General features: G+C 51.1%; 1 protein-coding gene across 2 annotated transcripts in view; it reads left to right on the top strand.

Moving 5' to 3' along the window:
- The window catches only part of GRIPAP1 (GRIP1 associated protein 1), a 35,293-nt gene that overhangs the window by 2,733 nt on the left and 20,415 nt on the right, over nucleotides 1–12,145 (top strand). For both annotated transcript variants that reach the window (XM_078876438.1, XM_078876439.1), the window contains exons 2-6: nucleotides 3,393–3,459; nucleotides 6,959–7,020; nucleotides 9,701–9,727; nucleotides 10,455–10,562; nucleotides 11,451–11,598. In XM_078876438.1, coding sequence (XP_078732564.1) covers nucleotides 3,393–3,459; nucleotides 6,959–7,020; nucleotides 9,701–9,727; nucleotides 10,455–10,562; nucleotides 11,451–11,598 — 412 coding nt within the window. The remainder of the gene's footprint in view (nucleotides 1–3,392; nucleotides 3,460–6,958; nucleotides 7,021–9,700; nucleotides 9,728–10,454; nucleotides 10,563–11,450; nucleotides 11,599–12,145) is intronic.

Raw genomic sequence — 12,145 nt, 5'->3', positions numbered from 1 at the left:
GCCACCCACATTGCTGGGTTACAGGCGCGTGTGTCACCACCGCCACCGCCGCCCCTGGTGTGTTTGTTGCTGCTGCTTGCACACTTTTTGCGTCTGCAGGTGATGTTTCACGCATCGCACGTTCGGGCTTGTATGTGGCGAAAACTCATTGCAATGCCGTAGCAGGGTATGTGGGTTACACGCCTACAAGAGCAGACCGCACACAGCGGAGACTTTTGCGCATGTAATACATGCGTCGCCACAGATGAGGTGTAACAACATCTTGTCATTCATATAATCTCCTTGCTGCTATACCTAGCCGTGTTGGCTTGGTCAACATTGCACAATAGCTATTTAGCTGAATTGAGCCTTCCACGAAATTCACAAACCGAAACCCGACTGTCTTTTCTTATATTCACTTTGGCCTTCTCTTCCCCCCAGAGGTCGCAAACGGGTTTTGATACCCTACCCGTACCCGGCCGGGTACGGGTAGGGTACGGGTATCGGGTACCTGATTGCGACCTCTGGGATGAAGCCATGTTGTAGGCGCGGGTGGGTTGATTCTAGGAACTTGAATTGTGAGAAGAGACAAGACGTTGGGAAATGAGTGACAAACAGTTACTCACCAGTGACTCACGGCCTACCCGTACCCAGTCGCACCAGGGTCACAAACGGATACTCGTACCCGTACCCGCCCGGGTACGGGTAGCCGGGTATCGGGTAGGGTAGGGGTATCGGGTACCCGGTTGCGACCTCTGCTTCCCCCCCCCCCCCGATAGTGTCGCAAATAACAGAAGGAATCTCATTCGTATTTAGAATATTCGGTGATCATCTGATCCGCATGATTTGTGATAGTTCGATTGAAAGTGGCATTGCTATCCAGGTACTGTTCAGCCACACTTGGTGATGAGGGTCCACTGCATAAAGCAGCATTAATGTCACCTTTGTGAACAAGCTTGATTAAACTGGCTTTGAATTGACGCAGCTTGCTTGCCAAGTACCCTTTGTTATGAAACGTCGAAGGACATTTCCGAAATGTTTTTACCCGAAACATTTTCGCTTGTGCGTGACTCTGTGGCTCGCTCTCCCACCGGGACTGAGCCAACGCGACTCGGAGAGAGAAGTTGATGGTCTCAGCCCCGACCATCGGTGATGGCACCGAATCCATCATGTTGAGTTTGGGGTTTCACTTCATGATATTTTGAGATTTGAGACGTGAAAAAAATTGATTGGTTTTGACCGCCACGTGACAAACGGCCCTAGAGCAGCACCCCAAGCGTGTGGATACCGTGCTACGTGTTGTTGTCCTTCCCCCGCACCTCCCATTCGCACGTTTGGCATCGAAAGAAGTTCTACAGACAGCCAAGATTTTTATTGTTATAATCTGAGTTCTTACGCGCTGATATATGTTGTCCCTTGAGTACTACAGGTTTAAATTTTGATTTAAAGCTTTCGTGACTGCAGGGATTCATATTATTGGTTCTTTCGGTAAAGTCACGTAGAAGGGAAATAATAAAATAAAATAAATATTTATTTTATTTTATTATTTCCCTACTACAGGTTTCCCTTGTAAATTAAACATATGTCCTGGTAGGCTTTCACCTGGCTATACCGTCCCGTGTCTGTGTGTGTATATATATGGGTGTGCATGTGAGATTTTCCCTGTCATACCAGTAGCTTGGGAGGTCTGGAGCTAACAGAACAGGAGCCGGATGGCTGCAGCTGGATTCTGTGACGGCACAGGGGCATCTTCTGCAGTGGGAACATATCAGCGATTCGGGTGCCTTACAGTGGTGGATAATATCACAGGAGCTGGCAAAGAAACGGCGTGGGTGGCATGAGCGCCGTTTCAAGGTGACCATTGTTGGATAACCTACCCCAGCGTTGTCTTTTTTGAGTCCGAGCTGGTGCCGAGTTCTTGATGCGAATCTGTTGTTGCAGGCCGAGTGCTCTAAAAAGCACGAGTTGTCACCTGACGTACAAGTTTTACATGTTATGCGTGTCTCTTGCCACGTGCTGTGCCCGGGGTTCCACTGGAGCAAGATTGCATCGTGAATCTTGTCTTTTTTTCAAATACCTCCGCTGGAATTATGAGGTCGGCAACTATCCATTGCCAGGGCAAAAATCACCCCCAACACAAGCGGATTCGACTGCGCTTTGTCTAAGTGAGCGCAGGCACTGCATGTGCTGCACCGTGCGAATCAAGCCGGTGAAACATCACACAACCTCACACGCTGTTAGCACACTGTCACGGAAGCAGCGGAGCTTGATACATTTTTTGCAATTTTGTCAAAAAAAAACAAAGCTTCCGGTCGACCAGGTTTTTTATTCTTATTACGCTTTTCTATTTTTGTACACGGCAATATGCTTGCCATTCCTCCTCCGTTGAAGGAGCGCAGACGAGAGTGGTTTACTATACGGTCCAATAGTTTGGGTTGCTTGGCCACAATTTCACTGCTGTGGCTTCTCTTGAATTTTGCATTCATGAAGGAGATGTACACGCCGACCTGTTGATGTTCGGATGCGGTGGATGGTTACGCCGATGTCTTCAAGGAATATCAAAGCCAGGAGGTGCAAATGCTTGGGTCCAGATCGAGGTGTTTATTCTGAACGTCTGCGATGTTCCGTTTCTGTTGGCCAGTGTTCTTCTGGATCTGGGTGTGAGGTTCTAGGATGGTGACAGCGTGATCCCGGAAGGCAGATTGGGACTTAGGCTGCTAAAAGTAGACGGGTTGCAAGTTCGACCCATCAGCAAGTTCGAAGTCTTTTTGAGAGGCAGATTCGTTTCCGGAGGTACATTCTCATTTTCATCGTGAGTCATGTTGCGTTAAGGGCTCGCTTAGCCGCGTGTATCCTCAACAACCGCGCAGTGAATTGAGTCCGCAGAGTCGCGTGAGTCCGGCGAGACAAGCGAGTCGGCGTGCCATCGCGATGCCGTACAACGTGACCAGGTCGACGGCCCTTTACATCTCCAGCCAGCCCCTCGAAGCTGTGATTTAAAAAAAAATCGGACACCCACATTCGTTTCTACTCGTTGACGTGTTGCGCGTTTAAATAAATAAAAATCAGGAGTGTGCCGGCCTACCCACCTCGTCTCACATCGGCAGTGACGAGGTGAACACGACTGGGACCCACGTGCCCACGTGCCGTGACTGTGCCCCAAGACTCCGGTGTGATCTCGCACCAGGAAGTACACTGGATTGCGTTCCGCCCACGTGACTTTACCGAGAGAACCAAGAATAATGATAATATTGTTATTGTGGGAACAAGACTGCGAGAACGTTTCCATTAAATTTCTGTCGTGGTTTAGCGAACATCTCCGAAAACCCATTTTCCGGGAGACTATTTTTGTTGCGAGGTTCAAAATGATGCCCCGGTGGTAATGGATTATATTGCGCTTTAATTTGTTGCAGGCTCAGCTGCTCGAGTTGAGAAAAGACAACTACCAGCTCACAGATGAGGTCAAGAAAAATCAGACAGGTGAGTTGCATCCGAGAGCTCCACTCATCAACTACCACATCGTCCCACGCAGCTTCTACGTCATGATAATCGGAGAGGTGGAGGCGCCTATCACAAACGCTGGGCACGAATTTGAGATTTGGCTCCGGATGGTAGAGGGCAGAACGTTTGTAGAGTAAGTCTTCGTTCGACGCGGTAGTAGATGCTTTTCTGAAAAAGTGCCGCTTTAAGCGAAAAATGCGTCAAGCGAAAAACAATTTTCCCATAAAGAATGTCACAATAAAGTTTGGTGAGCTACGATGTACGCGCACGACACAGTGAGATGGCGGGACGGTTAACTGAAGATACGCCGCCACGTTGCTGTATCATTCCCCCCGTTACTGTATCACTGCACCGCTCGCCGCGCAGCTCAAGAAAGTAGTCCGTCGCGTTGCAAAGGTGCGCGTTCCGCCTTGTATGAACACCAACGCGTTAAGCGAGGACTTACCATATTAGTATTACTACTTATTATCTACGAAAGCCTCACCAAGTATCGTGACTCTTCCAGGAGGGGTCCTGCCAAGTCCTCGGGCAATGATTGTCAAGTAGATCCCAATTAAATAATTTTCTGGTCAATTATCATAATTGTACCCTGACGCCAGCACAATGGCCTAACCTCGCCAACGATGTCGCATGATCTTTAACATCCACTGCTAAGCACACGGCGTGTGGTTTTTTGTTATGATTATTGCACCTGTGGTCATGTCCAGATTTGGGTTTTTAAGGTTGTGGGAGGTGAAGGGAGTGATGCTCAACAAAGATACCATTTTGAGGATTTGTGGTTTGGAAATTTGAGTGGAGTGCACAATGCTCATATATTGGTGAGTAAAACACACTTTGTAATTGTCATATTCATGGACTTAATCACAAGGGTGGGAAAGAGGTAATGGAGATGATAGATAACATTTTGGCATTATGATTCCAAGGAAATTGCACTAAGAATCATAAATATACCTCAATTTGCTGATTCAATGTATCCCAGCACTTCTACAGATATCTTGGCTCATGAAGTCTTGCGTAGTTCCACTATAACGATAATAACAATGTCACAATATTTATGCATGGTACATTTGGCATACATATCAATATGTCAATTTTACGAAAATGAACTAAAATAGTATTAATGTAATCAATTAATTCCATTGTATTACGGTTAACTGCGCCAAAAATGTGTCATCTTGTACAGTACCGTACACGCACAAATCTAACACGCCAAAGTAGATAAATATTTCAATTCCATCGACACGCGTGTTGGTAAATAATTAACGAAGTTGTGCACCGAATTAATAATGGAGGAGCTGATAACCGCTGCCCTGCGGGGGTGGCGCGTCCGTGTGACGCGTCCGTGAGGTGTATGTCCGTGTGGCGCGTTCCGTCTCGCACTGTCTCTCCGTGTTTCCCCGCTGATTTCGTCAAGGAGCGTAAACCATCACGCCAACTCCGGTCACCCTCACAGCAGCAGCAGCGGCTCTCGGCTCGCGCGCTTTCGGATGCGCTCCTACGGCCGTCTGGAACGCTCTTCCTTTCCATGTTAGGAAGCCACTGAAGCTACGCACTTATAAATCCTCTCGATCGAAAACTCATTCTTGTACAACTTCTTCTTCGGTTTAGTTTTGTTGTCCTTCTCCCCGCGCCTCGGTTGGTTCGGTACGGTGGTGTAAAAGAAGTTCAAAATACGTACATACATAGGCCCCTGCTTGGGTGGTTACCTGCATGACCCCTGTCGTGTATATTTTTCATAAATGTTGACACGCACACGGGTTATCTCACCACACCCCCCCCGCCCACTTACGTATGACCCCCCCCACCTCCCACGGCGCGTCTGTGATGGTGATGTACTCCGATTTGCCATTGTCACATTTGACATGTATTAATAATGATAAAAAAATATTTCCGGGTTTACATTCCACACACGATGCCGTTTAAACGCGCCGGCATGCAGGACACCGTGTGCAGAGCCTTTTGTTCTTCGCAAGGCTTATTCACATTCACAGGCCTTGTTAAATTGGGGCGCCAATTTTGGCATGATGTTAGCTACCTCACCTGGTATACAGGAGGTCGCAGGTTAAATCCCGACCCCGACGTCTGTTGTATATTTGGGGTTTGCATGTTCTCTCTCTCTCTTCCCGTGGTCACGTGGCTTTTTCTCTGGGTCCTCCGGTTTTTCCCTCCACATTTAGAATCGACGTCACGTGTTTTAGAGTCTTTGGCCGCCATGAATATCCACGTGATAAGCCACTTCGTTGAGCTCTCATTTCTGATACCCAGCTCGCTTCTGAAAAATAGTTATATAACTCAGTGGGCCTTACCTGGTCAAATAAAAAAAATATAAATTGCAGCAGGTTCACAACATCGATCACATTTGGCAACGTGTTACTTGTCCACACAATGCGACGGTGTAAAGGATGAGGCTGTTTCTAATGCTGGTGACTCATTGTAAACTCAACGACACACCTCACCGCCAGTTCAAGTCCAATATACACAAAAGTAATAATAGGGTTTTTCCCATTTTTTCTGGCAACAAAACTGAAACCTTTTGACAAGGATTCATGTCTGCATTAACCACAATACTTGCAGTCAAAATGCAAACAAAAACCACACTATGATAATATATGCATTGTCCTTGAAACTGATTGGTCCACACCAAGGGACAGCTTTGTTTGCATTTTGACTGCAAGTATTGTGGTTAATGTAGACATGAATCCTTGTAAAAAGGTTTCAGTTTTGTTGCCAGAAAAAAGGGGAAAAACCCTATTATTATATTTTGGTACTGGCAAAGGAGGTCTAATGATGTAGACACCCAAAAGTGTAAAGTGGCGAGCTAGCAACAAACAGCACTATCACGGTTGCAGTAGGTAAGAGTGTAGCGTGTTTCCTGGCTTGAGCAACGTGATACGTGCCTGGGAATGAAAACGATTGGAGGGAATTCCACAGCGGAGCAGTACGTGGGAAGAATCGGAGAGATACGTGTGTTGACCTGCATTGTGTTGAGTCGATGAATGATTGAGTGTGTGTTGTTGTGACCTGCAGTGTGGTGGTTGAACACTGTGTGGATGAGACAAAACGGTGCGTCTGGTAGATTGAGTTCTCAACATGAGTGGAGGAATCAATGAGTGAAGTTCACAGGCAAAGTAAGCATGGTGGTGGTAGCGATATAAGAGTGATAGGGTGAGTGGGGGTGAGTGGGTGTTTTAATGTGCAGTGTGGTGGTTGAACCCAGTCTGGATTAGATTTAAGCAGTCGGTCGACGAGTCTGGCAGAGTGATTCCTTAAACGTTGAGGTTTTCCTTTCTCCACACCGGCTGAGTTTATTTCATTTTTTGCAATACCCTGAGATTTCCAACTCGATCGTTCTGCCTCAACACGTCATATGGTTTGGCAATGGTTTCAGGGAGTCGCCGTAACCAGAAACTCGATGCAATGGTTGTTATTTCCAATAACTGTACATTTCTTTTTCCATTTGTCTCTTTTTTCTTTTTAGAATTGAATGTCTGTCGAAACAAGGTTGCTGTTCTGGAAAAAGATTTGGCCAAAGCCCAGAAGGTATAGTTCAAGCACCTTTCTTTAACAACAACAATAACCATCATCATTACGCTCTTCACGGATTCTTTGTTTTTCTGCAGTCCACGTTAAAACGGGATGAGAGTTCCCTCTTCGGGGAGTGAGGGGGGAGCGAGGGAGGGGGGGGAGCGAGGGAGGGGGGGAGCGAGGGGAGGGGGGGAGCGAGGGGAGGGGGGAGCGAGGGGAGGGGGGAGCGAGGGAGGGGGGGGAGCGAGGGAGGGGGGGAGCGAGGGGAGGGGGGGAGCGAGGGGAGGGGGGGAGCGAGGGGAGGGGGGAGCGAGGGGAGGGGGGAGCGAGGGGAGGGGGGAGCGAGGGGAGGGGGGAGCGAGGGAGGGGGGGAGCGAGGGAGGGGGGGAGCGAGGGAGGGGGGGAGCGAGGGGAGGGGGGAGCGAGAGAGGGGGGGAGCGAGAGAGGGGGGGAGCGAGAGAGGGGGGGAGCGAGAGGGGGGGGGAGCGAGGGGGGGGGGGAGCGAGGGGGGGGGGGAGCGAGGGGAGGGGGGAGCGAGAGAGGGGGGGGAGCGAGGGAGGGGGGGGAGCGAGGGAGGGGGGGAGCGAGAGAGGGGGGGGAGCGAGGGAGGGGGGGAGCGAGAGAGGGGGGGGAGCGAGGGAGGGGGGGGGAGCGAGGGAGGGGGGAGGGGGGGAGCGAGGGAGGGGGGGAGCGAGAGAGGGGGAGCGAGGGAGGGGGGGAGCGAGGGAGGGGGGGAGCGAGGGAGGGGGGGAGCGAGGGAGGGGGGGAGCGAGGGAGGGGGGGAGCGAGGGAGGGGGGGGGAGCGAAGGAGGGGGGGGGGAGCGAGGGAGGGGGGGGGAGCGAGGGAGGGGGGGGGAGCGAGGGAGGGGGGGGGGAGCGAGGGAGGGGGGGGGAGCGAGGGAGGGGGGGGGAGCGAGGGAGGGGGGGGGAGCGAGGGAGGGGGGGGGAGCGAGGGAGGGGGGGGGAGCGAGGGAGGGGGGGGGAGCGAGGGAGGGGGGGGGAGCGAGGGAGGGGGGGGGAGCGAGGGAGGGGGGGGGAGCGAGGGAGGGGGGGGGAGCGAGGGAGGGGGGGGGAGCGAGGGAGGGGGGGGGGAGCGAGGGAGGGGGGGGGAGCGAGGGAGGGGGGGGGAGGGAGGGGGGGGGAGCGAGGGAGGGGGGGGGAGCGAGGGAGGGGGGGGGAGCGAGGGAGGGGGGGGGAGCGAGGGAGGGGGGGGGGAGCGAGGGAGGGGGGGGAGCGAGGGAGGGGGGAGTGTGATAGGCACATTGTATCTCTCTCATAAAGAGGCAAATGTGGAGGGGGGTGGGTAGAGCAAATGCAAATTCCACTCGACTTCTCGGATTACATGGTGGCACATAATTTGTTAAATAGTTTTGGGGACCCAGAGCACATTTCTGTCACAAACAGGTGATTGCATGAGACTCCCAGCCATGCAGCTTGAGCCGGGCCAGCCCACCATTTAGTTTCTTAATGATCGCGAGCAGAGAGGGACAGGAACCTGGACAGCTTGAAGAACGACTGGAAACCCCGTGGCCTCAGTATAGTATCGTAGGATTCAGAGCAGGTCAGTGAAGCAGAGAATGTAGGTCGCGTTGAAATTAAACTAAACTTTAAATCCCCCACACCACTGCTGGAGCAGACGTCTGCCTCTGCCTGAAACCACTTTGGGGCTCTGCAAGCCTCTCCACACTTTGCCCTTGCACGCTTGGGACCTTTCCTGGCAAATGCTTGAGAGGGTTCATGCCCTGGTCGTCATTATAATCGGTGCAGTCCCCCAGAACCTAGTCTTTGGTTCGGGCAGTTATAATAGTGCACATGTAGGGCAGCCTGCGCACAATAACAATCCTCCCTCAGACATTTGTGCTGGAGGTCAATCCTGCCCTAGGTTCCAGATAAATTTGTTCCTGCCTCCCCGTACATGAGTGGCTGGGCCATTCACAGGCGATGGCCATTTTTTCCAGCCATTGAGGCTCTAAGTTGGTTATGGCGTCAGGCCCCCGCCAATGTAGTTTGGGCTTAGACTGGTCTCGGCCGGCTTAGACCGGTCTAGGCCAGCTTGGACCGGTCTCAGCCGGTTTAAACCGGTCTAGGCCAGCTTGGACCAGTCTCGGCCAGCTTAGACTGGTCTCAGCCAGCTTGCGAACCCCCACCACCAACAGTGGAGGAATGATAGGGTGCATCTTACAGGTGACAAAAAAGTCGTGGTTGATATAGAAGCTGGAGATGATTCTTTTTCCAGGGAGGAGATTTATTGAGAAGAGCTAAGGACCCTTTTGGGACACCACAGTGGCAAGGTGTTTGAGTGCTTTCAGAGGTAAAAGTTTAACCAAGAGAGTAGTGTGGTAGAGATGCCAACATAGTTTGGGAGGCGTTTGATCTGATTACATGTGCTCTTCGCGAGATATCGTATCGCCTTAAGGACCGATGTGCCATTAATATTATTGCTCAGCTTGTTAGATTTTTGCATGCATTGCATGTGCCTAAAATTCTGTTATAGAATACAATAATGCTTGTGCATCATGTGCAAATTGCTGCCAACCTCACAAGAATCCACCGTCTTTAAATTGCAAAACTTTGCTTCTTTGTTAAAATTTGCATCGAATTTTGTTTGCGAGTACGCCGTTGCCCTGCATGATAAAATCGTGAGACTGTTTGACGCTAACTTTCGTCAAATTTGCTGCCGTTATTTTCCTTATAGACGGTCGCCAAAAGCAAGAAAGCCCAAGTGAGTGTTGAAGTCGTTGTCGCCGGATGTTTTTTTATTTTCATCGTTATAATATTGACAGGTCACTTGCAAACGAAACGTATATCCGCGTCTCTTAAGTTCTCACCTGGTTAAACAAAATGAACGTGAAACTAGCCTGCGCTCGTTCCCCTGCCGCCAATGGCAGAGCCAGGATTTTCAGGTGGGGGGGGGGGGGCCACCCCTCCAGCAATGAACAATGATAGAGGAGTTGTTAGTAAGTAAGGACTTGTCCCTTGCTTTTTATTCAACGCGTGTGTGGACATAGCGCAGCCATCGATCGAGGGTCGAATTCGAACCGCGTTGTGTGATCGGCATCGCGCTCGCTGAAGGTGTTGATGCCTTCAGGGAAGTCGTGTGCTGTATAACGCAACTACGCACAAGTCTGTGAGTCGCTTATAACTGCTTTGCCGTTACTTATTGCCAATTATGGACTCAGACTATCGTCCTATCATCTCATAGAGTCCCTGGCACGTAATAATATGCTACACAGTGGCAGTGGGGGTTGCAAAATGCTGATTTATTACTAATAAACCTCCATAAATGCGATCGAAAAAAGGGATTTCAATCGGATCATTGGGGGGGGGGGGCACGTGCCACCCTACTCCCCACTGGCTCTGCCAGTGCCTGCCACCCTGTTGGCAAGGGAGATTGTGGTGTGCGGGTGCGACACTTAACCGTCGTGTTTTGACGTGTTGGCTCCCGCCAGGAGGTGGAGGCTCTGCTCGGTGAGAATGAAATGTTGCAGGCCAAGCTGCGCAGTCAAGAGGAGGACTTTGGCATCCAAAACACCACGCTCATGCAGGAGCTCAACAAGGTTCGCATGCCACGCGTGGCACCTCCAGACTCGAGTGGCTCACCTCTCGTTTTGCCCGTAAAGTCAGGGGTTCGCTCGTTGTACTCTTAGGTTTTTTTTTTCTTCGGTAAAGTCACGTAGGTAAAAAATAAATTAAATAAAATGACGACGTTTCGGAGGCAACACAAGCTTCCGTCTTCAGGTGGAACCGTCACAGCAAGATTACTGTGTCAAGTGAAGAGAGCTCTAATTTAGTTGCTTTTTCATTTATTCATTTTTACCTACGTGACTTTACCGGATAAAACAAACAAAGAGTATGAATCCTTGCAGTCACGAAAACTTCAAAGCTCGGTTCTCTCGTTGTTGATGGACTATCAACACGACATCGGTCGGCCCGCCGCTCGGTGGCGGTGACGTCACCACGGCGCTCGTGCCGTGCTCGGTGCACTTTGTTGATGCGCGCAAACACACGCGCGTGAAACCGCAAAACTGTTACAATAGCGTTTTGTTGCATGAATCGATGGGCTGTAATTTTGAACGCGTTCGTCAATGAACACCGTTGCCTTAAAAGGGGGATCTTTTTTACGAATTGACTTAAATACATACGAAAATAAGCTTTCTCTTTCGTCACTTTATCTCGTCGCTTTATCGCATCACTTTCTCACATCACATTCTCTCGCATCGCTTTATTCCATAGCTTTATCTCGTCACTTTATCTCGTCACTTTCGCTCTCTCACTCGATGCAACAGTCATGTAGAGAGTTCCAGATGCTATTCGCGGATTAGCCAAAATCGCGGATAGCCACGAATAACGTGGGAATGCCCGTGCTCCGGTATGCAAAGAAAGGGGCGACCGTCTCGAGCTTGCGCCCCGCGTGTGTGCCCGCCCCCCGGCCGTGCCCGGCGCAGCTGTGCTCTCAGCTGGAGCAGCTTGAAGAGGAGAAGCGCGCCGGGAAAGACGCCGCGGCTGGAGGGGCGGCCAGGGTGGCTGTGGCCGTGGACGGGGAGATCCGCAGGCTGCGGGCGGAGAACGCCGCCCTTCTCAAGAACATCGCGGGTACACGACGGCCTCCTCGCTTGCTCCCGGGATTGGAGAATATCCACGGCGCAAAGGACGTTTTGCACGGCGTCTCCAGCAGGGTTTACCCCAAACTCCGGTCCTAGCCACCCACCCACCCACCACCACGCGTCGTCGTTCTCGCGTTTGTCGATTTTACTCCTCCCCGTTAAAATGTAAATTAACTCTTTCCGTGCTGGACGTGCCGGATGATTGTCACCGAAAACACATTCCCATTTACGATGACGTACGTCATCAGTTTTTCTTCCGATTCCATTCTGATGACGTACGTGTACATCATCAAAACTTAACCGGAAGAAAAAATAAAATAACTTTACCGAGGCTCCCACAAGGCCATGCGGGAGGGGCGTGTGGCACAGTTTGGCACCAGCGGTCATGTCGCTACAGTTCTCTGCCGTGAGTAGTGTCTTTAATACCCGTACCCTACCCGATACCCGGCTACGGGTACCCGTTTGCGACCCTGGTGCGGCCGGGTACGGGTAAGGAATCAAAACCCGTTTGCGACCTCTGGTGCAAGCCTTCGACG

Source organism: Lampetra fluviatilis, chromosome 44 (genome assembly GCF_964198595.1).
Source record: "Lampetra fluviatilis chromosome 44, kcLamFluv1.1, whole genome shotgun sequence".
Lineage (NCBI taxonomy): Eukaryota > Metazoa > Chordata > Hyperoartia > Petromyzontiformes > Petromyzontidae > Lampetra > Lampetra fluviatilis.
The sequence above is the reverse complement of the archived record's forward strand: the minus strand, read 5'-3'. Positions and strand labels throughout refer to the sequence as shown.